Below are 20,112 nucleotides of genomic sequence, written 5' to 3' on the forward strand. Positions count from 1 at the left end.
GGCGGCGGCGGCGGCGAGGCGAGGACATGGCGCGGGGCCGGCGCGGTGGGCCCGGCTGAGCCGCCGCTGCCCGCGGGGCGGGCGGCCCCGGGCCGCGGCGGCCGCCGCCCCGATGAGCGGATGAGGAGCGGGCGCGGCGGCCGGCGGTGCCTCGGCGGGGAACCGGGTGCGTGCGCCATGAACCCCGAGCTGGCGATGGAGCCGCTGGGCAGCCTGCACGGGGCGGCGGGGCACGAACCGGAGATGATGGGCAGCCCCAGCCCTCACCACGGCGGCCGCAGCGCGGGGCCGCTCCGGGTGCCGCCCCCCCCGCCGCCGCCGCCGCCGCCGCCGCCGCCGCCGCCGCACCAGGAGCTGCCCCCCGCCGCCCGGCCCGCCATGGTGCCCAGCATGGCCTCGCTGCTGGACGGCGCCGCCGAGTACCGGCCCGAGCTCTCCATCCCGCTGCACCACGCCATGAGCGTGCCCTGCGAGGCCTCGCCGCCCGGCATGGGCATGAGCGGCACCTACACCACGCTGACGCCGCTCCAGCCCCTGCCGCCCATCTCCGCCGTCTCCGACAAGTTCCACCACCCGCATGCCCACCCGCACGCCCACCACCACCACCACCACCACCACCAGCGCCTGCCGGGCAGCGCCGGCGGCGGCTTCGCGCTCATGCGGGACGAGCGCGGGCTGCCGGCCGTCAACAGCCTTTACGGGCCCTACAAGGAGGTACCGCCCGTGGGGCAGAGCCTCTCCCCGCTGGGCAACGGGCTGGGCCCGCTCCCTGGCTCCCAGCAGGGCCTGCACGGCTACGGGCCGCCTGGCCACGACAAAATGCTGAGCCCCAACTTCGAGGCGCACGCGGCGATGCTGGCGCGGGGAGAGCAGCACCTGCCCCGGGGGCTGGGGACGCCCCCGGCCATGCTGCCGCCCCTGAACGGCGCGCACCACCCCGCGCCCCCCGGGCCGCCGCCGCCGCCGCACGGCCCCGCGCTGCCCGCCGGCCGGGAGCGGCCGCCCCCCGCCGCCGGCCCGCAGGGGAGCGGCGCGGGGCAGCTGGAGGAGATCAACACCAAGGAGGTGGCACAAAGGATCACGGCGGAGCTGAAGCGCTACAGCATCCCGCAGGCCATCTTCGCCCAACGAGTGCTGTGCCGCTCCCAGGGGACCCTCTCGGACTTGCTGCGGAACCCCAAGCCTTGGAGTAAACTCAAGTCCGGCCGGGAGACGTTCCGCAGGATGTGGAAGTGGCTGCAGGAGCCGGAGTTCCAGAGGATGTCTGCCCTGCGGCTAGCAGGTAAGTGCGAGCCGGTGCCGCGCGGGGAACGGATCGCGGATCTTGGAGCGCAGCGCATCCCCGGCAGCTTCTCCGCTCCGCGCTCCGCCGTGCTATCCGCGGGGCTGTGCGGAGCTAGCCGGCCCCCGCCTCCCGCAGAGCCGACATCGCGCACCCCGGCTCTGTCCGGTGGGGCTTGTGCGGGGCTCGGGGCCGGCGGAGGGGCGCGCTCCGCTGCCACTGCCGGGCGGCGGGGCCGGGGCCGCTCTCCAGAGCCGGGTGCTGAAGGTGCGCATGCCGCACCGCACCGCGCTCTCCGTGAGCGTACCTCCTGCGGCTGCCGGAGCTGCCGGGCGCAGCGGCGGGGCCGGGCGGGGGACCCGCGTCCCGGGACAGGTGGGGTCGGTGGGAGCGGGCGGGGGCCGGACCCCGCGCGGCCCCCGCGGCCCCGGCCCGGCCGCATTGTCCGCGGCGGGCGCGCGGGCGCCCCCTGGCGCGGTCGCGGAGCGCCGCAGCCCCCATTGTTCTGCGGGGGCCGCGGGGGGGCGGCGGGCAACGATCCCGGTACCGACCCCGGTATACCGACCCCCGTACCGACCCCGGCAGCGCCCGCACCGAGGGGCGCCGGACAGAGCCGGCGAGAGCTGTCCCTGCCGTGAGGCCGTGCGGGACGCGCCCGCGGCGCGGCAGGTGCCCGGAGGTGGCCCTCCGGCCGGTCCCGTGCGAGTGGGGGCCGGGCCCCGCCGTGGAGCGCGGCCGCGGCTGCCTTCCGGCTGCCGGAATCCCCGCGGCCGTGGACGTGGGTGTAAAGGGACACGGGAGGCTGTGGCACGGGCAGAAACGCGTGGGACAAACCGCAGCGTGGGGCGGGGGCCAGGGGTCGGGGCGCTCTGCTCTGACAGCGATGAAAATCCTGGGATGTTTGTGCCACCGAGTCCGCCCTCTTATTTCAATTGATGCCGACGCGGGCAGATGGTTTCCCAGTGGGCAGGCACACAGTGGGCTGTTCCCAGGGCTGCCCGCTCTGCCGGGACACCCGGAGGTGTCTGAGGGGACACGGGGGTCTCTGCGGGAAGGAAGTGGGTACAGAGAGTTCCCGCACGAGGGGCAGCTGCCGGGAGAGGCTGGGATGCGGCAGAGCAGGGCAAACAGGAGCCATGGAAGATTGATGGCCTTAATCCATGCCCGACCTCTAAGCAGAGGTGCTGTGGGTTAAACACCCACGGCTGGGGTCTCCAGAATCCCCGTGGGGAGTGCTCGGGCTTTCCCGAGCTGCGGGGCAGTCCCGGCTGTGCTGCCTTTCGGGAGAGGGACGCTGATCCCCTGCTCGGCTCTAGCGCCGACTGCAAACTCCTCGTTCCTTCCAGCACCCGCGGGCATCCGCTCTTCTCTGTCTGCCACCAAATTAAGGTGCCGGGGTCTGACAGGGGCGTCAGAGGGACAGAAGGGGTTTGAGATTTTTGCCAAGCACACGGTGATGTCGCCTTCACAAACAAACGTGTATCGAGAGGGAAATCGATGCAGATAATGTTTAGAAGATTAAAAGAGCATTAATGCTGGCAACAGGAGCATCAACGCGTGGACCCAGTTTTCATTGATCTGGAACCTGAGCCGGCTCATTTCCAGTAATGTGGCTGGTGCTTTTCCTTCCCAGCACTGGTCCCGGGTGGGGGTTCCCCGTGGAGCCCTGCATATAGAGCAGAAAATCAGGAATCGCAGCTGCATGCAGAGTTATGCCTGTATAATTCTGGATCTCTGCTTTACCAGCCCCCCCTGAATGCCTCTGCATCCAGGAGTAAAGTTTGGAGAGAGCTCAGGTGCTGAGTGGCTGTGGACTCCCCATGGAGTGGGAAAGACCTTTGCAAATTACCTTTCCCTTCAGGAAATCGATTATTTTAATTTCCTTTTATTACCACGTGTGAATATGCGGCCCTATTGCCTCAGTGCTTCCTTCTCCCCGTTTACTCGCTTGCTTAAATCCCTCTGAGCACGGAGCTAAAAGCCACAGCTATTTCAGGTTTTTAAAAAGAAACAATACCCGCCAGCTATTTGCCCCATTCTCCTGGCATTTTTTCCCAATTGGGGTGCAAATCTGCTGTCCTTGAAGGGAAATCCCCCTCTTCCTGTGGGAGCAGTAGCAATGTGGGTGTGCTTAGTATTATTACAGACGATATATAGTATTGTCTATCCTAATCTAGCCTAATCTAATTTAATAGTATTCTTCCTGTGCTTACTGTCTTTTCTCGGGGGTCTTTAGGACTCCCCTGTCAGGCTGTCAGGGGCGGCGCTGCGGTTTCTGTGCGGGAAGGTGCGGGCAGGACCCGCTGTGCTCGGGGAGTTCCGTGGGCGCTCTGGGGCTCCGGGGCAGAGCGTTCTTCTGGGTTCCCTCGCCCCGTGTCTGGCTGTGCCTGCAGCCTGCCGAAGCGGCGGGTGCTGCCCCGGGGCACACCGGGGGCTTTGGGGAGGGTCGCAACACGCTTTTGCCGCAAAACCACCCCGAGGGCGGCATCAGCCCGGGACCGGGTGCCCAGACCGGGCGGGCGGGAAGGCTTCGGGAAAGCCCCGGCGGAACGACGGACAATCCCTACATTTCTGCGGGGTCAGCAGAGCGCTCCGCCGCCTGTTTGCCTTCTGCGGTAGCGGAGCGCCTTAGTGATGAGTAAACACCTTCGTACCCAAAGCGCCATCAGCGGCTGGCTTGTGCGGAGCTGCCCGATGCTCGCTCCTGCTCAGAGCTCCGAGCACCACGGAGAGCGGCGGAGAGGGACGAGAGCGGGGCCGGACAGAAGGGAGGGAGGCGGCCGCGGGCTCTCCGTGGCCCCGGCCCGGCAGTGCCACATCCCAGGGCCGAGCCCCTGCCACCCCCGAGGGCTCTCACAGTGAGGAGTGGGCTGTGGACAGCTGTCCACCCACCCTCTGCCTCTTTGTGCCCTATCAAATGTTTCTTCCCTGGATTTTGAGACTATTCTGTTGTCTGTCTCCCCAGCTAAAAATGAAGGCATGATAATAGCTGTATCAGGCACGTTATGTGTTTATAAAGCTATTTCTTAGCGTTGAACTAAATATACAGGTATGTAAAGGTTCTTTGAAAGGTGCTTAGTGGCTTGAAATATTGGTGCTCTCTTCAGCTATAGATTAGTGGTTGTGTTTGAACAATCCATGCGGTAAGTTGTGGTGCCAGCCGATAAATTCTATTTCTCGTGTACCAACTTTCCGAAATAATACCTTGCCCCAGCTCTTTGTCCCCCATCATTTCTGAAGGCGTTTCTGCCACACAGAAATTTGAATCCTGTTTTTGCAAAGCGAACGAGTTTTATCAGTTTCTTGATATTTGATGAAGTCAATTCTGAGTACGTTTTGGATTAAACGTATTTCTATATTTTACCCCCTATTTTTTAAAAGAAACGATTAATTGGTCATCATGTGTTGCTCATACTGAAGCTGTTCTTCACTATTTCCCTGTAAGATTTTTCCCTCCAGCATCTCTTTTTTACCCTTTATCTCTTGCCCATCACTGTTTGAACTGAAATACCCCAAACTCAAGTATTCCTCTGCAGCTGAAAATAGCCACAATTTATTTGTGGCAAGGAACGCATAAAGGGGAGAACATTTTTGCCAAAAGGATTCTTTCCCAGTAACTGGTGTCAGTTCTTCTCACTCTCTGTAGGAGCGTCTTCGCTGTGCGCTGTGGCCCCGGGTGCTCATCCTTGGTGCTCCTCCCTGGTGTTATTCACAAAACCTCGTCCTGGGTGTTGCTGCCATCCAGCAGCTGCAAGAGCCTTTCCTTCCCTTCCAATTAGCCATTACGGGGAGATGACAAGCTGCCTGCAGTACCCAACGCGGCTGTGCCGAGCCTGCAGCACTAAAGGCGGCAGACTCCTCATCAGAGCAGCTCCCCTGGAGCTGCCTTCAGAGTGCAGGCGGGCTCTGCAGGTGTGCAGAGAATGGATCTCAGAGGGAAAGCAGGCTTGAAAGGGACTGCAGGCATCACTTGTCCTGACAGTCTGCCCCTTTCTTTCTTCAGGATCTCCAGAGGGGGATCTTTTACCTAAGCTATCTCTTCCAGGGCTTACAGGTACAAAAAACCCCTTAATGACTGGCCTTAATCTCACTTTTTGTCTTTTAAACCCTTTGCTTCTCATCTTATCCCCACTAGACACAGCGAAGAAGAGCACTCCCTTCCCTCTGCTAGCAATCTGTTTGTATTTAAGGCTCCCATCTTGTCTCCTGTCTTCTCTGGAAAAAGCCCATCATACCTGGGCAATGAATATGCAGGGAAAGCACTATATCCAACGGGACAGATAATACATCTCTTTTTCCAAGGTAAAAGATTTTGTATCCAGCTCTATCAATCTTGCAGACTTTTACATAAAAGACTCTCTGATTTATAGAGGGGTTTGCACACAGAAATCATACCAAACAGACTCATCTCAAATGGGTTTTGGTGATAACATCAGCCAGACAACTCGCTGATGGCAGAGAGAAATGCAATCAAAAAAGAAATTGGAGTGTTTTGGGGTTGTTTGGGGGTTTTGAGCTATAAAATCAAACTGCTCCATTGTGAAAAAAAGGGACTCAAACCACTGGTAAATGCTGCTCAGAAGAATTATTAGACAAGTGATAGAAGCTGGCAGCTTCCCAAAACGCAAATTGTCTCCAAGACCAAAATATCTCTCAGTAAGCAGGGAACATATTTATGAGCAGTGGTGATTTTCCAGCAGCTCTCATCCCCTCATAATGGGATGGGAGCATGGGGCCTGTGCCGAGGCATTAAGCTTTGGCAAGCAGCACTGGGCTGCAGGAGGTGAAAAAAGAGCAGAGGAGGTCTTCCTTGGAGACCTTCCCACACACCTTCTCCTCAGTGTTGAGAGGAAAAAATCAGGTGGGGTACCAAGAGAACACCTTCCTGGCTGGAAACGGCCAGGCTGCGAACGTCTTTCTCGGAGCATTGCAGGAATCCCTGGATCTCCAAACAGGGAACACCTCACCATTACAATGGATGAGCAAGCAGATCTTCTCTGGAAGAACAGAATGAACTTGGTGCTACACATCCAATCTGCTTTTCTGGCTACATGCCAATCAAGGGCATTCCTAGGGTTTCAAACATTAGGAGTTGGGTGCGTGTGCAGCAGCTGGGATGAGCAACACTGGCTGTCCACCCCGACAATGTGATTATTTGCATCTTCATTCTGATTGCTCCTTGTTCCATAATGATTTTGTACACAGCGGAGTACTTAACCTAATTTGTATTGATCTCAATCGCTCTCATTCGTGCATACTTAATTCAGAGAGGTAATCAAATTGATTTCTGAGGCCTAGTTTTTAAGAGATTGTAGTAACAGGGATATAGAAGGGGTTGCTTTAAGTGAATCACAGCAAAAGGAAAACATTTTAAATCTTTAGAAAATGCTTTGATGGTCATTTCATTGTGCTCAGTATTACCAGAGTAATTACATTTCCCTCACATTGAGTCTCTCCAAAATTGAATAGAGGAGCAGTTTTAGTTCCATCAAACAGATAACTGGGTTTGGGTGACTTTGCACCCACACAAACCACACAGGCTGGATCGATATTCATGGCTTGTCCTTAGAACAACAGAGACTGAGGACACGCTGCTGGGTTAAGGGAATATTGGTCTCTGCTTGGCTCCTTCTTAGCACCTGCTCTTTGTTTGGGTGGCTGCAGAGTCACTTTTGCTGTTAGTTAAAACATCCAGACCCAGAGGGGCACAGGAGCTGTGCTGGGGATGTTTCCCAGGATCCCAGCAAGTGGCTCTGCTTCTCCCAGGGCTGCTCGGGCACTGCTCTGGCCCCTGGGACCCCTCCCAGGCCTCTTCCTCCTTCTGGTGCTGGTGTCCTTTGTGTCCTCATCTCTGTCTCCCTCCTGGAGAAGGGTAGGAGCTGAGGGATGCCCTGGATCATCCCTGCCCCATGCTTGAGGGCTCACAGGGTGGGACTGAGCTGAGCACTAGAGCTTCTAGATATTTTTCAGGATTTCTGGCTGTTTGGAATGCCTGGCCTGGCTAGGTTCCCCTCTTGTGAGGGAGTAAATGGAAAATCAGAGTCATTGTTGCAGAAAGTCAGACAAATGAACTCTTAGTAAGAAAATTCGGTGTGATGATACTCAGGGTGTCACAGTGCAGTGTCAGGACACTGCACCCCCTTAATGCCCTTCAAGTCGTGGGGCACCACTTTAGTCTACGCTATGGGAGACACCACTGACCCCAGTTCTGAGCAATTCCTCTATTGTTTCTATTGAAAAGCATCTTTAATCCAATGCAGAAGAAAAATCTTTTCTTTTATATTTTTAGGTATATTTTTTCCACAGTTACGGTTTTCAGTTCCTGCTGGTTGTCCATTTGCTTTCATGGGGTATGTTCAGGTTTAACCACATCTAATAAATCAAATTGTGCTTAGAATCCAGATGGTCTCTTCCCTTCCCTCTGCTGTTAAAACCTTTCTCTTTCTTCCTGGAAAATCACTTGATTTTATTAGAGTGCTCACCCCATTTTTCTCTGCTGAGAGATGCACGTCAGGTGCAGCGTTTGTCTTTGTGGGGCCTTTTCAAGAGCAAACTCCACAGTTCAAGGGAAGTATTTACCGAATGCATCAAAAAGCACATACCTCTGCATTATTTATTATCAGATACCAATAACTGTAAAACGCAGAGTATCTCAGGACATAAATTAGTGATGGAAGGAAACACTCCACTCGTCCCAGTGTCCCGGAACCGATTAGAAGCTGCAGCAGAGATGCTGGTGGCTCACCACGTCCCCAGCACCGGGGACATCGCCAGATAATGGCCTCGGAGAGGTGAGCCTAGCCTTTGGGGCACAGGTGCAGGCTCACCTTGCTGCCTCTGGCGTGTCCAGCTGGGAGCATCCCTGCTGCTTCCTGCTGGCCTGGCTCCCAGCCGGAGCTCTGCGCTGGTGCCGCTGCTCCGGGAGGGTTGTGCTGGGAATGTTCACCACAGCCCCTGTCTGGGGTTCAGCCCGACTCTCAGGACCAGCCTTCTTTTGTGCTTTGGGGTATTTTGAGGTGTGATCTTCCCTTCCAGAGGCAGCTCTGCTGCAGGCACTGGAATTTGGCAGCTGAGAGGGGTCAGGGTCAGGCAGTCCAAGAAAATAATCCAGTTTCCTGCAGAAATGCTCTGAGGCACTATCCCTGCACGGAAGGAGGCAGTCAGTGCCACGGTTCCACATAGGTACAGCCCTGACTGGGTTAATTACAGACATTTCCACAGCCTGACTTTTACTTTTGGGCCAGCTTCATTTCACATTCCAGACCTGCAGAATTATTTAACAGGGCTGCTTAAAACCCGCCCGCTTATCAATTCTCTGGGCTCATTTTGTCCCAGCACATTACCTAACCATGTCAACATATGGATTTTCTCTCTGTGCCCGGTGCAGACGGCCTGGGCAGGCTATTTTTAAGTGTGGGTGTGCTCCGGCAGCGGTATTGGTTTCAGCACTTGCTGTTCTCTCTCTGCTAATAAATACAGAGCAGCTATTAATACCAATGGGTTTTAGGATCCATTAGCATCGCTCAGGCATGGTCCAGCACTGCTGCCCTGTGTGACCTGAGCTCTGATGAGTGCTTCTGCCTGGCTTCACCCTCGGGACAAGCCCCAGGAGGGGGGACAGGCGCTGGGAGCGGTGCCCTGGGTGGTGGCACTGCAGGAGTCACGGAGGAGCAGGGCCAGGTGAGCCAGTGCCTGCCCTGGGAGGCCAAGGAGTCCGTGGTGCTTTTTCCCCCTTGGTGCTCACACAAAATTGCTGCTACCGGAGCTTTGACTGGGGTTTGCTTTGGGCTGTTTAAAGGGACAGAACCTAGGTACAGCTGTTATTCCTGGCTATTGAGAGGTTTTGGGGATATAACAGCAACGCAGCCAACTGGCTTCCTCTGGGAGCCCTCCGGTCCCATGTGCCAGAGTGGTGCTGGCTCAGGTGGTGACACTTGCCCCCGCCATGTGACAGTGCCTGCCATTGGGGTGGCTGGCGGGGTCTGTGGGCACCACCCTGACACTTTCTCTCTGTCTCTGCCATCCCCTCCCAGCCTGCAAACGCAAAGAGCAAGAGCCCAACAAAGAGCGGAACAACTCCCAGAAGAAATCCCGCCTGGTTTTCACGGACCTCCAGCGCCGAACGCTTTTCGCCATCTTCAAGGAGAACAAGCGTCCCTCCAAAGAAATGCAGATCACCATCTCCCAGCAGCTGGGGCTGGAGCTCACCACCGTCAGCAACTTCTTCATGAACGCCCGCCGGCGCAGCCTGGAGAAGTGGCAAGATGACCTGAGCTCCGGGGGCTCCTCCTCGGCCCCCAGCACCTGCAGCAAGGCGTGAGGGGCGCGGCACGGACGGCACAGCGCGGAGAGAGCGGCCTGGCAGCAGGGTCCTCGCTGGAGACTAAAGCACAATCCCCCCCCACCGCCGCCAAGCCCAGCCCAGCTGTTCCCCAGGACATTCCTACGGCTTCTCGTCAGTCTTAGCAGGCGCAGGCTCCACATTAACCTCTCTCCACACCATACTATGCTCAGGACAGGCGAAGCAGGTCTGAAACGTAGGGGAGTTGTTCGTGAGGCAGGTTTCTCCTGAGCCCCAGGTTTCTGTGGCCGGCGGGAGCTGCTGCCAGCCCGGCAGCCTCCCATGCCCGGCGCCTGCCGTGTGCTGGCCACACCACCCTGCGGCCGCAAGACAGCGGAGCACAAAGTCGGATACCAAAAACCCAAGACCCTGTTTTTAAACTCAGGCATGGTTTTTTGTTAAGCGTTTTAGGGAAAAAAAACCCACCAATCAGATTTAAGGCTTTTTCGGTTGTTTTTTTAGTTGAATTTAATCCGCTTGTTCTTGGATCAGAAAAGTTCAGTTCTCTTGAGCTCAAAGTATCAAGCACAAAGCCGGTAGCTACAGCCACGGTCCGGCCCTGGGCTGCCCAGGGCGGCTGTGCCAGCTGCAGCCTGACATCCCGGGAACACCGCGGAGACGGCACGAGCCTCAAGCACAGCTGGCAGTTCCTCACAAGCTCTGTGCTTGTACCTAATGCACACTCAGGAGGTCGGTGGAACTGCTACAGTTCATGCAGCAAACACAATGTTTTGGAAGACTTAGATTAATTTATATTGTTGCATCCTTTTTAGTTTCTGGGAATCTTGTTTCTCCTCGGCAACGGTTGTTACCGAAACCTCTCAGCGTTCGGTGTATTTTTTTGTTCATTTTATCAGTATTTGATGGTACTTTCAAGCAGGAAAAGAAATGGAAACAAGCCCTTCAGATGCCACTGACCATTTCAGATGTGCCACGTTTAGCTCTATTGCATCCCTAAGTTCCTTTTCCCTGCCGGCTCCCCGAGCCGGCAGGAACACAGCACACCAAAGAGACAGGATTTCTGCAAGCCAAAGATGTTTATAACTTGCCATTTCTCTTTGTGGTCGCTGGTGCGGGTGGTTGGCTGGCGCTGGGGAAGCCTGGCAAGCTCCACGGCCTCTCTCCAGCTCCGTGCAGCGGAGCCGCCCTGGAGGCGGCGCAGCGGCCGCTGGCTGGTGACCGGCCTGGGCGGCCGTCAGAGACACTTGAGACTTTTTTATGTACTACTTAATCGAAACCAAAGAAACGTTTTCTGCACCTACTTCTTCTGCAACAAACTGTTCCATTGAAAGATAAAGTAAAAATTAAAAAAAAAACAAAACAAGGAAGCATGTCAGGAAGCAAATGAGTCCCACACTGTGTTCTACAGACATCTTGGACATTTTCGGAAGCAGATCTCAAAGAAAGGGTTGACAAGGATGAGAACAAAGCAAAGCCACTACAATTGCTGCTTCATTTGACAACTCAAGTCATCTTAAAGTTGAAGATTGTCTTTAATTTGTGCCTATGCAGTTTTTTTCAAAAGAACAAGGAACAGAGCAACCAAAACCTCAACAGCTACAATACCAAAGATGAGGATTCTCACTACTTGTGTTTCAGTTTGTTTCTCCTCTTGCACGACTAATGCACATAGTCCCACTGTTCTCTGGACAGGTAACCGCTCGTGAGGCTTTGTGCAACCAGAAGGGTGGGTTTCTTTATTCACGTTTCCCCTGTTTCTGCCCCACGTGCATCTCTCCGAGAGCTGCATGGACTCCAAGTGCAGGATGTTGGGATACTGTCCTGGTGCATCTCTCCCTCCAGGAAACACTTGTGGGTTGGCTGTGACTTGTGCGTTGGTCTCCTGTGTGTCTGGAGCTGTGAACAGCCACCCTCCTGCGCGTGACATCAGTGGAGTGACCTCCACCCTTCTTTCTCCTCCCCAGGGATAAAACTTGCAATATGTGTGTTCCCATCTCTGTCACTGTGAGTGCTGAGCAGCACACCAGCCTGGCTCCAAACCTCCACCTGAACCAAACCCAAGATTCAGCAGTTCGTGGGGCAGTTCAGGGGTTGCTTCTGACCTATTAGCATTGTAATGTTGTTTGATCCAGGTCTTGATGATCCAGATCATGACTTGCCCAAATTTATCCTCAGAGCCAAAGCACGTGTTGCTCCTCTCTGCCTTTAAACAAGGGCTTCATTTTAATTGCTTCACAGAACTGCTGCAGTCACTTTCTAATGACTGTACTTAAAATCGAAATCAAGGAGCCTCATCTGCTCAGGACATGAAAAGTTTCTGGAAAGCAAATTCAGGATCCTCACAGCTGAATTGACAGCATGTGCCTGCTCTGGGGATCAAAGGATCCTTTGGCAGATACCAAAGAGATTTGGAGGATCCTTGCAGCCAGACATGGAATAAAGTTGCTAAAAATGGTCCCAATCTGTGTTGCTGTGTCCTGAGGGCTCCTAACCCAAATGCCAGAGATTTGAGTGCAGAGTTTGGAGCCATCAGGCTGTGGAGCAGGGCCCAGCTCAAGTTTCACTTTCATTCCCACCTAAGTGTCCATCAATCCAGCCCCTGCTGCGTTTTGAACTCGGCATTGCCCTCAGGGGAGCTGTCTCTGTCCCCCTGCAATCTGCAGTGGCAGGGGATGACACAGGACCAGTGAAAACCCCAGTGCTCCTTCCTCACCTCCCCTTCCTGCGGGGAAGTGCATTGTATCCCACAGGGAATGAGCCCCAGGCATCCTCTGAGCATGTGGGACGCCTCACTGAGGCTCACCTCACCCAGGGGACACTCTGGATCCTGAGGGACATCCAGATTGCCACAGCTCTGCCTCCCACCTTCCCCAGACGCAGAGGGGAGCTGCCCACAGCTTCTGGTGAAGCCTGGGAGCAAAGAGCTGGGCTTTTTGCTCCTGCTCAGAGCTCACCCAATAGCCCCAGCAAAGGAAGTTTAGATCAGGCACTGAAATACTTACAAATTTCTCCTCAGTGAAATTCTCTCCAAATTGTGGAAGTGTTCGTTACGCAGCACTGCCGAGTAGCAACGCGCACGAGATTTCTCTGGGCTGGGGCCTCAAACCTATCAATAGTCCCAGTCCATTTTCACCCTGCTGCAATTTTTTTATCCCTGCATCTCTTCATGGCCCTGTGTGACGTCCTCCATTTCACTGCCCACTCTCGTAGGCTTTCATGTAGCAGCTCCCTGAGACGAGGAGCGTCGGAGCAGACTGGGGTGGAGATACTGGTCCATGTAGGGCAAGGGGCTGTGCTCGCTCTGCCCGCACCACACCAAACCCCAGCAGTTGTGTTCCACCTCCAGGCCCTGCCCTGAGGAATCTGTAGAGCTGCGTCGTGTAACTTGTCGCTTCATTTATTGCGCTGCGAAAGACTCGTGGGTGTACAGAGAGCATCTTCTGGACCAGGAACTTGGAGTCGCAAGCTTGGGCACAGCCGAGATGAATTCAGCTTTGAATGGAACAAAGGATGTGCTCGCTGACTCCGGCTGCAAAGCTTTACTGTGGATCTCTCTTACCTACAGCTGAACCCAAAGAGCTGCGGAGGACTCGGCCAGCGAGCTCGCTCCGCCCGCGGGAGGGCAGGGCTCTCCTCTCCCGAGGAAGGCACGGGAGCCACCCCGGATTGCAAAGCGCTGCCCTCGCTTGTCGCAATTCCCAAGTATTTTTGTGAGACGGGGAAACTTTCTACTTGGCCTCCTTGATATTTATTATGGGGAATTTTTATTGTTTGAATTTTTTGAAGAAGGCAAAGTTTAAAATGGTTTTATTTTTTTTCCAGACGCCTGTGGGTTTTAACCCGATATATTATCTATCAATCATGTAATTTATTTAATTTAGTCTTAGGGCAGGTCCTGAGATCTCTGTTCAGTCTGAATCCCGCTGTGTTTCGGTTTAGCTTTAGAATTCAGTAAGAGTTTTGCCTGAATGTAGATGGGGGGGGTCAGGCTCTGATGTTAGCTATTTGTATCTATTTAGCTCAGCCATTTGTGAGTTCATTTGGGAGTAACTTTGCTTATTTATGCCTAGGACTGTTGTAGCGCATCGGGGATGCGAAGTCAGTAAATACCCTTCAGAGCTGGTATTGCTTGTAGAGCAGCCAGGTTCTGTCAGACAGGGGAAGAGCAACTCGTTCCATAAAGCATAAGCCTAGTTTTAATTCCTTCTTTTAATTCATTTTAATTGTTTAAATATCAACGTTTAAATTATTTAAGTTAATCCCTTCCCTCCTGATTAGAAAGTGTGATATACCTTTATTATGGCACATGAAGCCTTCATAATATAACTTATTTATTTAATTTATTCATCGTCAGCCGGGGATGCCCTTGTAGAGTTTTTATTTTTGAATTAGAGTTATCTATAAAGCACTACAGCTGATTTCCTGTAAGAACAGCAGAGCGAACTTTGAGGGCAAGCAATGAATATTCAACCTAAAAATGTGTGTTCAGAAAAACAGGAAAAAAAAAAAAAAAGACACTGGGATACTTTGCGTGAACTTTGTGGCTTCTTAAAACTTAAGCTGGGGAGAAAATAATTCATGCCAAGCAAAAAGAGAGAAACCCTTAAACTAGCTGCTTCCAAGAATGAACTTCTGTGTGTGGAAAAAAAAAAAAAAAGAAAAAAGGAAAAAAAAAAAAGAAAAAAAGGAAAAAAATACCTAGAAAAAAACTTTCTATTTCTAGTGAGAACCAAAGAGGCTACCTCACTGACTTTTCCATTTGTAATTTTAATCGTGTTGATGATACCAAAGATACCAAAGATTTCTTTCTCTGTGCGGTCTGCATTCTGCTTGTGCTCTCTGATAACTCCCACTGTTCTCTCCTACACCCAGAAACGTCCAGCAGAGCCCAGATTCCCAAAGAAACGCTACCCTGGAAGCTGCCAGTTCTGGTGATGCCCTTTTCTGTGTTCCTTTCTCCTTGCTGCCAGCCCGAAGCGCCCGGAGACCGTGGAGCTGTTCCCACTCCAGGGCCCGCCAGGGGAGCGGTTGTGTGGAGCTGGAGGTGACGCCGGCTTTTGGCCATGCGCAGATTCCCCGCGGAAAGGCTAATTATTATTATTATTATTATTATTATTATTATTATTATTGTGCTTGAGCAGAGCCCAGGGCTGGTGTGGGGCTGCAGAGCGTTCGTGCACGCATCCAGGAGCTGCTCCCTCTCCTCACCTTTGGTTGTTGTTTGCAATGGCCGTTTTCAGATAAAAACCAATTAATTACTTTTCTCAAGTTAGCAATGAAGTGAGGCTGCATTAAGCTCCATTAAGCATCACACGCTCCTGAGTGATGACTTCCAAGCTGTTTGGTTGTTTGGCCGGGGAATCAGCGGTGCCCTTTGGCACGCGGGTTTTGAGCCTGTGTTCTGCTGTTTCTGGGAGTGAAGCGGGGCTCCGAGGAGCCGATCCAGCCCTGGGCACTGCTCGCTCCCGAGCCCCAGCCCAGGCTGGGACAGCTGCTGCTGGCCTGGGCCTTTCCCTGAGGAATCTGCCTGGGCCGTGCCCTTGGATTCACAGAGGTTACCCACAGCTCAGCACAAACGCTCCGCTTTAATGAACTGCTGCCTTTTATGTTGCATTTCTTTGGGGGTTTGAGTCTGTGTTGGAAACGGTAGGACTTGACAAGTGTGCTTTTCTCTCTGTCTCTGTGTTCCTTCAATACAAAGCTATAATAATTCTCAGGATGCCTTCCGGGCGCGGGGAGCCGATGTCCCTGTGCCCTCGGACACAGACAGTCCCCAGAGCTGGCAGGGTCCCCGCGGGCCCCCCCGACTCCTGCTTCACTTGCAAAGAGTGATGTTACCACGGGACGAGTGCCTTGCTTGAACCAAAGCAACGATTTTGCCAGTCTAGACCTCTCTGTGCTTTTTTTTATTCTTCCTGTGAATACCTCAGCTTCGACTGGGCCGCCGAATCGTACCTGGTGGGCTTTTGTACTGTGCTGCTTTGCAATGCAGCCCTGCAAAGAACAGATTCCTGATAATACATACCAAAGGCTCTCCTCTTCTTCCTCCTCCTCCTCCTCCTCCTGCCCCCTGTCCTTGATCTCTCTCTCTCCATGGTTCCAAAGCTTTATTATGAACTGGGCATGTTGGCAACGCAGACCGTGCAATCCCTTACCGAATTTTCTCAGATATACCTCATAGAGAATAGCTGTTTAGCGTAATGTTATTATAGCGTATGTAATAAATTATTCACTGTTCTTTTTGGTAACTGTGATTTAAAAGAAAAAAAAACAGAAGAAGAAGCTTTATATGTTTTAGGTTGTGCTTTTGTACTAGACGGAGAAGGTGCGCTTAAAAATGTACGTCAGTCTTTCTTCCCGTTGGGTTTTTTTTGTTGTTATGGATCGGGGAAAAGTTGCAGAATGAGCCCAAAGTTTACAGTTTCATATTTTGCTGAAGAAACAATCTGTGTTCATTTGCTCTGTTGGAGAAAGAAAAAAAAAAAAAAAGAAAAAAAGAGGAAAAAAATTATTTTCTACATTCGTGCTACTTGGTCTGAAGAGCTGATTGTCCTGTGTGACGGTGTAGTATTATAATTAGCAACTGCCAATCAGCGCTCCCATGTTTATGCATGAGGCAAACCCTTAGCAGTGTGATGCATCGTGGTTCTTAATGGCAACTTCTTCCTTTGGGTTTGGGACGAGGTCTTTGGGTTGATGGTGTTTATTTATGCATGGAGCCTGTTAGCTGTTCGTGGCGCAGTTGTGTTTGCATTGACGCTGTGAAATCACGCCCAGTTTCGCCCCGTGCAGCTCAGCGCAGCTCAGGGTGGCTGTCCAGATCGGCTCTGGTCTGTCCCTGAGTTAAACAGACCCAAATTCAGTTACAAAGAAATTGCCATTTGGGGAGAAGTTTGGCCAGCTGGCAGCTTCTCCCCAGCGATTGGATTCCTTCAGTCCCCTGGCAGCGCACGTCCTGCTCCTCGCGGAGGCTGCCGTGCGTTTTTTCCCAGGTCAGGAGTTCCTTTGGCTTTATGGCAGCCCTGGGCACAGCAGGACCGGCCTTGGTGGGTGCTCAGGGACCACCCCTGGCCTCAGCTGTGCTCCTGCCCGGCCCAGCCACCGCAGCCGTAGTGCCAGCACGGGCAGGGCACGGAGCCTGGGCTCAGCAGCGCTGTCCCGGCCGTGTCGCCCGGCCCGACGGACCGCCCTGGGTGTCCACCCGAGCGCTCTGGCCTGTGCTGCACCTGCCCCACGGGCAGCCCCTTGCCCCCCTGCCCTGGGGCCAGGTTTGTTAAGGTGCTTTATCCCCCTTTGATTTGTCTAGATTCACGCTTGAGCCCCCCCCCGCCCCGTTTAAGGATGGGTTATGTTTTCTCCGCGGGCCCAGCCTCGGAGCCCCGGTGTCCCCCCGATCCCAGACCGTGCTGGACATAAAACCAAACCGGCTGCTCCGTGCCCTGCACTCTGTGTGGAAAAGGAGGCCTGGGGAGGGGGCAGCAGCAGTCTCCTGAGGAGGCCTCTGAGTGTTGATATCGTCTGTCATTAAGGGTATATTAGAGATGTGCTCTCATTAGTGCAAGGAGACATTTTTATTTGGCCTTACTCGGTAGGTTGTGGTAATAATGAAAGCTGTGTAATATAGTCGGGTTCTTTTCTTTCCTGATTTCTCTGCCAAAGACAGGAACAGACACAAGAGCTTGAAATAGGGGGTTTTGTAAGACAGTTGATGATTGTAAACAGTGGTTAATCTTCCAGAAAGCTTTCCACGTTCTTCCGCAATAAGCAGAGCGGGATGTTCCGGCAGAGCCCTGCTGGCAGATGCCACCACTCCTCACCGACACGCAGTTGTTGTAACCCAGGCGCCGAGTACACCTGCATTCCTCAGTCCAGAGGCAACGAGGGGTACGTGAGGCCATGGCAAGGGCACAGCGGGGCTGGCACGAGCTGCTCCAGCTGGCTGGAATTTGCCAAGGTACTTGTATTATGAAATTTAAGGTCTATTTTATTATGTCATTTTATGTCATTTTTTAACTTTGTGGAAGGTGGTATGTTGAACTGAGTGTAAGCTGAGTTTTTCAGACAAATAAAGTAGCTAAAGAGTGAATGTTATTTTATCATTAAAGGGTTTTTACTCACTGATTTGTGCCAATAGATGTCCTTTATCTCAATGACAAGTATTACATTGCTTTCAAAGTTTTATTTATAGCTATTGATGTAAAACCCACACACACATATGATTTGCCAAAGTTCAATAAAGGAGGAAAACGATGCTTTTGCTTCCTTGTGCAATCAAAAGTTCCTGATTTTTTCCCAGGGTTTTTTCCACAACAACCCCATCCCACAGCAAGGGGTGCAGTGGAGCCAAGCAGGGGCTCGGGCTGCTGCAGCTCTCAGGGACAGGGAGGGGTGAGGAGAGTTGAGCACAGCCAGACTAATGCAGGCCCCAGTGCAGGACCACATCCCAAAAATGTTACCTGGGGCTGAGGGCCTGGCCAAGCACGAGCAACACTACTTGGAAAAGGATCCGGCACCTTCTCCCACCAGCACAGCCGGTGTAGCTGTGGTATTACAGGAGAAATCACTTTATGTTTATGCATGTCATGGAATTATATGATGCAATGTAATTACCATAGAATTATGTTAGTTATTGCACTTTCTTTCCCTGAAGCAGCTCTCCGGGAAGAGGCAGGAGGTTCCTGGAGCTGAGATTCCATGGCAAGGAGGATGTAGCAGGTTTGCCTTCATTCATTCATTCATTCATTTAGTCAGTTACTTCCCCTAGCTGTGGACAAGTCCTGTTTGTTTTGTTTCCTCGAAAAAAAGCAAAACAAAGCGTACAAGAAAAGCACTTTGTTGTATTTCTGTCTTTAAAAACAAAACCAAACCAGCCCTTTCTTGCCCTAACTCACTCCTCTGACCACCTGGAGCAGGGTCAGTGTGGGGAAGGTATGGGGGACCCCAGAGCCCCCAGCAGCACCGTGTCCCAGCCCCAGAGCAGTGACAAGGCCCTGTGGGGTTTATTGTCTGGGATCTAACCTTGGCACCAATGTCTAACCTTGGGGTTAATAAACTCACTGAAAAATTTGTTTGCATGCTCATTCTCTTTGTGTCCCTCTCTCGACACTGAGCCAGATTCTGCCATTAATTAAATTTACGCTGCTTCATTTCACTTGGCTGCGTGGCCACGGGTGCAGATAAAAAGACAGAGCTGCCTCCTCAGCACTTTGTGTCACAGAGCCCTCTTCCAGCCTCCTTTCCTTCTGGCTCTGGCTGGGCTGTGCACAGGGGGCTCCCACGGAACCGGAGGGGCCCCGAGCCCTCCGTGCCCCCCCGGCCACGGGGCTGAGCCAGAGGGAACGTGCTGGGGGAGGAGTGTTTCCCCAGGCCCCCTTCCTGTGCAGGGAGGTGGTGAGGACTGCAGGGCCGGTGCCGCCGGGATGGGTAAAAACCCTTTAACAGCAAAGAGGCAGCAGTGGTGACACCGAGACTAATGCAGCCGCGGCAGGTCATTTCCATCTCACTTGCAGGATTGCTCCCCTGGGGATGCATTTTCTAGGCACTTAGCAGTGGGCACAGCTGGAAGAGGGAAATGGGACCATTTCATTAAGCTGCCGAAAGCTGAAGGATGAGCTGGGCGCGTGGTAGGATTGCAGCTGGGCCGGATGCTGTATCAGCATCAGCTTTTCCCAGTGCCAGGCTGGCCCCCTGTGCTCGGCTCCAGGGCCCACTCTGGACCATGGAGCTCATTCCTGCAGATTCCCCTCAACTCACTGGTTCCTAAGCTGCCAAGAATCGCAGTTACTCCAGTTAAAGTGCTATGAAGCCCCCTCAGGAGCAGACAGCACACTCCCATCCTCCTCCTGCTCCCTGGCAGTGCATCCGTCAGGATGAACACAGCAGTAATGAGCTGCCGCGTGGGACCCGCCGTGAGCGCAGCACGGCTCCCTCCTGGCTGCAGATGAAGTGCTGGCAGCTCTTCTGATCCAAACACCCCACACTGCTTGAAACCCTGTGGGAATTCCCTCGGGAAACAGCCCGGGATTCAGCCTGCAGAAAAAGCTGCACAACAACAGCAGGTCAGGGTGAGGGAAGTGGGTTTCTTTTGGAGGAAAACAGCAGGAGCTTTTGCAATGCCACTGATTTTCAGCACACGTAGGATGGAGGTGCTGAAGGAAAACAACCAGGACAAAAAAAACCTTGGAATAGGCAGCGTGGCAGGATACCACAGAGGGATCATCAGGTGGGAACAACTGTCACCAAAGCCCACACACACAGAGAACAAGCCAAGGCCAGCTCTGCCTGCCACAAGCTGCACCCACTGGAAGCTGCCTTCAGCCTTTGCACACAGCCAACCTCCAGGAGTGACTCCAGGATCCAGCTCAGAAAGGGATAATGGCAGGAAGCCATAAGATATGAAACCAGCAGATTAAAACATACAAGACCACTTTGGGTCATGTTACACTCCGGCCTGGCAGCACAAGAAATCCAAGGCAGTACAAGACAGCCGTAGCCATAATGGCCCAATAGCTCCGGGATAAAAGCGCTG

At 53.5% G+C, this 20,112-nt stretch overlaps 1 protein-coding gene across 1 annotated transcript; it reads left to right on the forward strand.

The window, feature by feature from the left end:
- Nucleotides 1–112: 112 nt before the first annotated feature.
- Nucleotides 113–17,834, forward strand: LOC110478601 (one cut domain family member 2). Its single transcript, XM_031507347.3, has 2 exons — nt 113–1,282; nt 9,316–17,834. The coding sequence occupies exons 1-2, from the start codon at nt 121–123 to the stop codon at nt 9,600–9,602; spliced, it is 1,449 nt and encodes a 482-aa protein (XP_031363207.2). The 5' UTR covers nt 113–120; the 3' UTR covers nt 9,603–17,834.
- Nucleotides 17,835–20,112: the final 2,278 nt, after the last annotated feature.

This window comes from Lonchura striata, chromosome W (genome assembly GCF_050655825.1).
Source record: "Lonchura striata isolate lonStrDom1 chromosome W, ASM5065582v1, whole genome shotgun sequence".
Taxonomy (NCBI): Eukaryota; Metazoa; Chordata; class Aves; order Passeriformes; family Estrildidae; genus Lonchura; species Lonchura striata.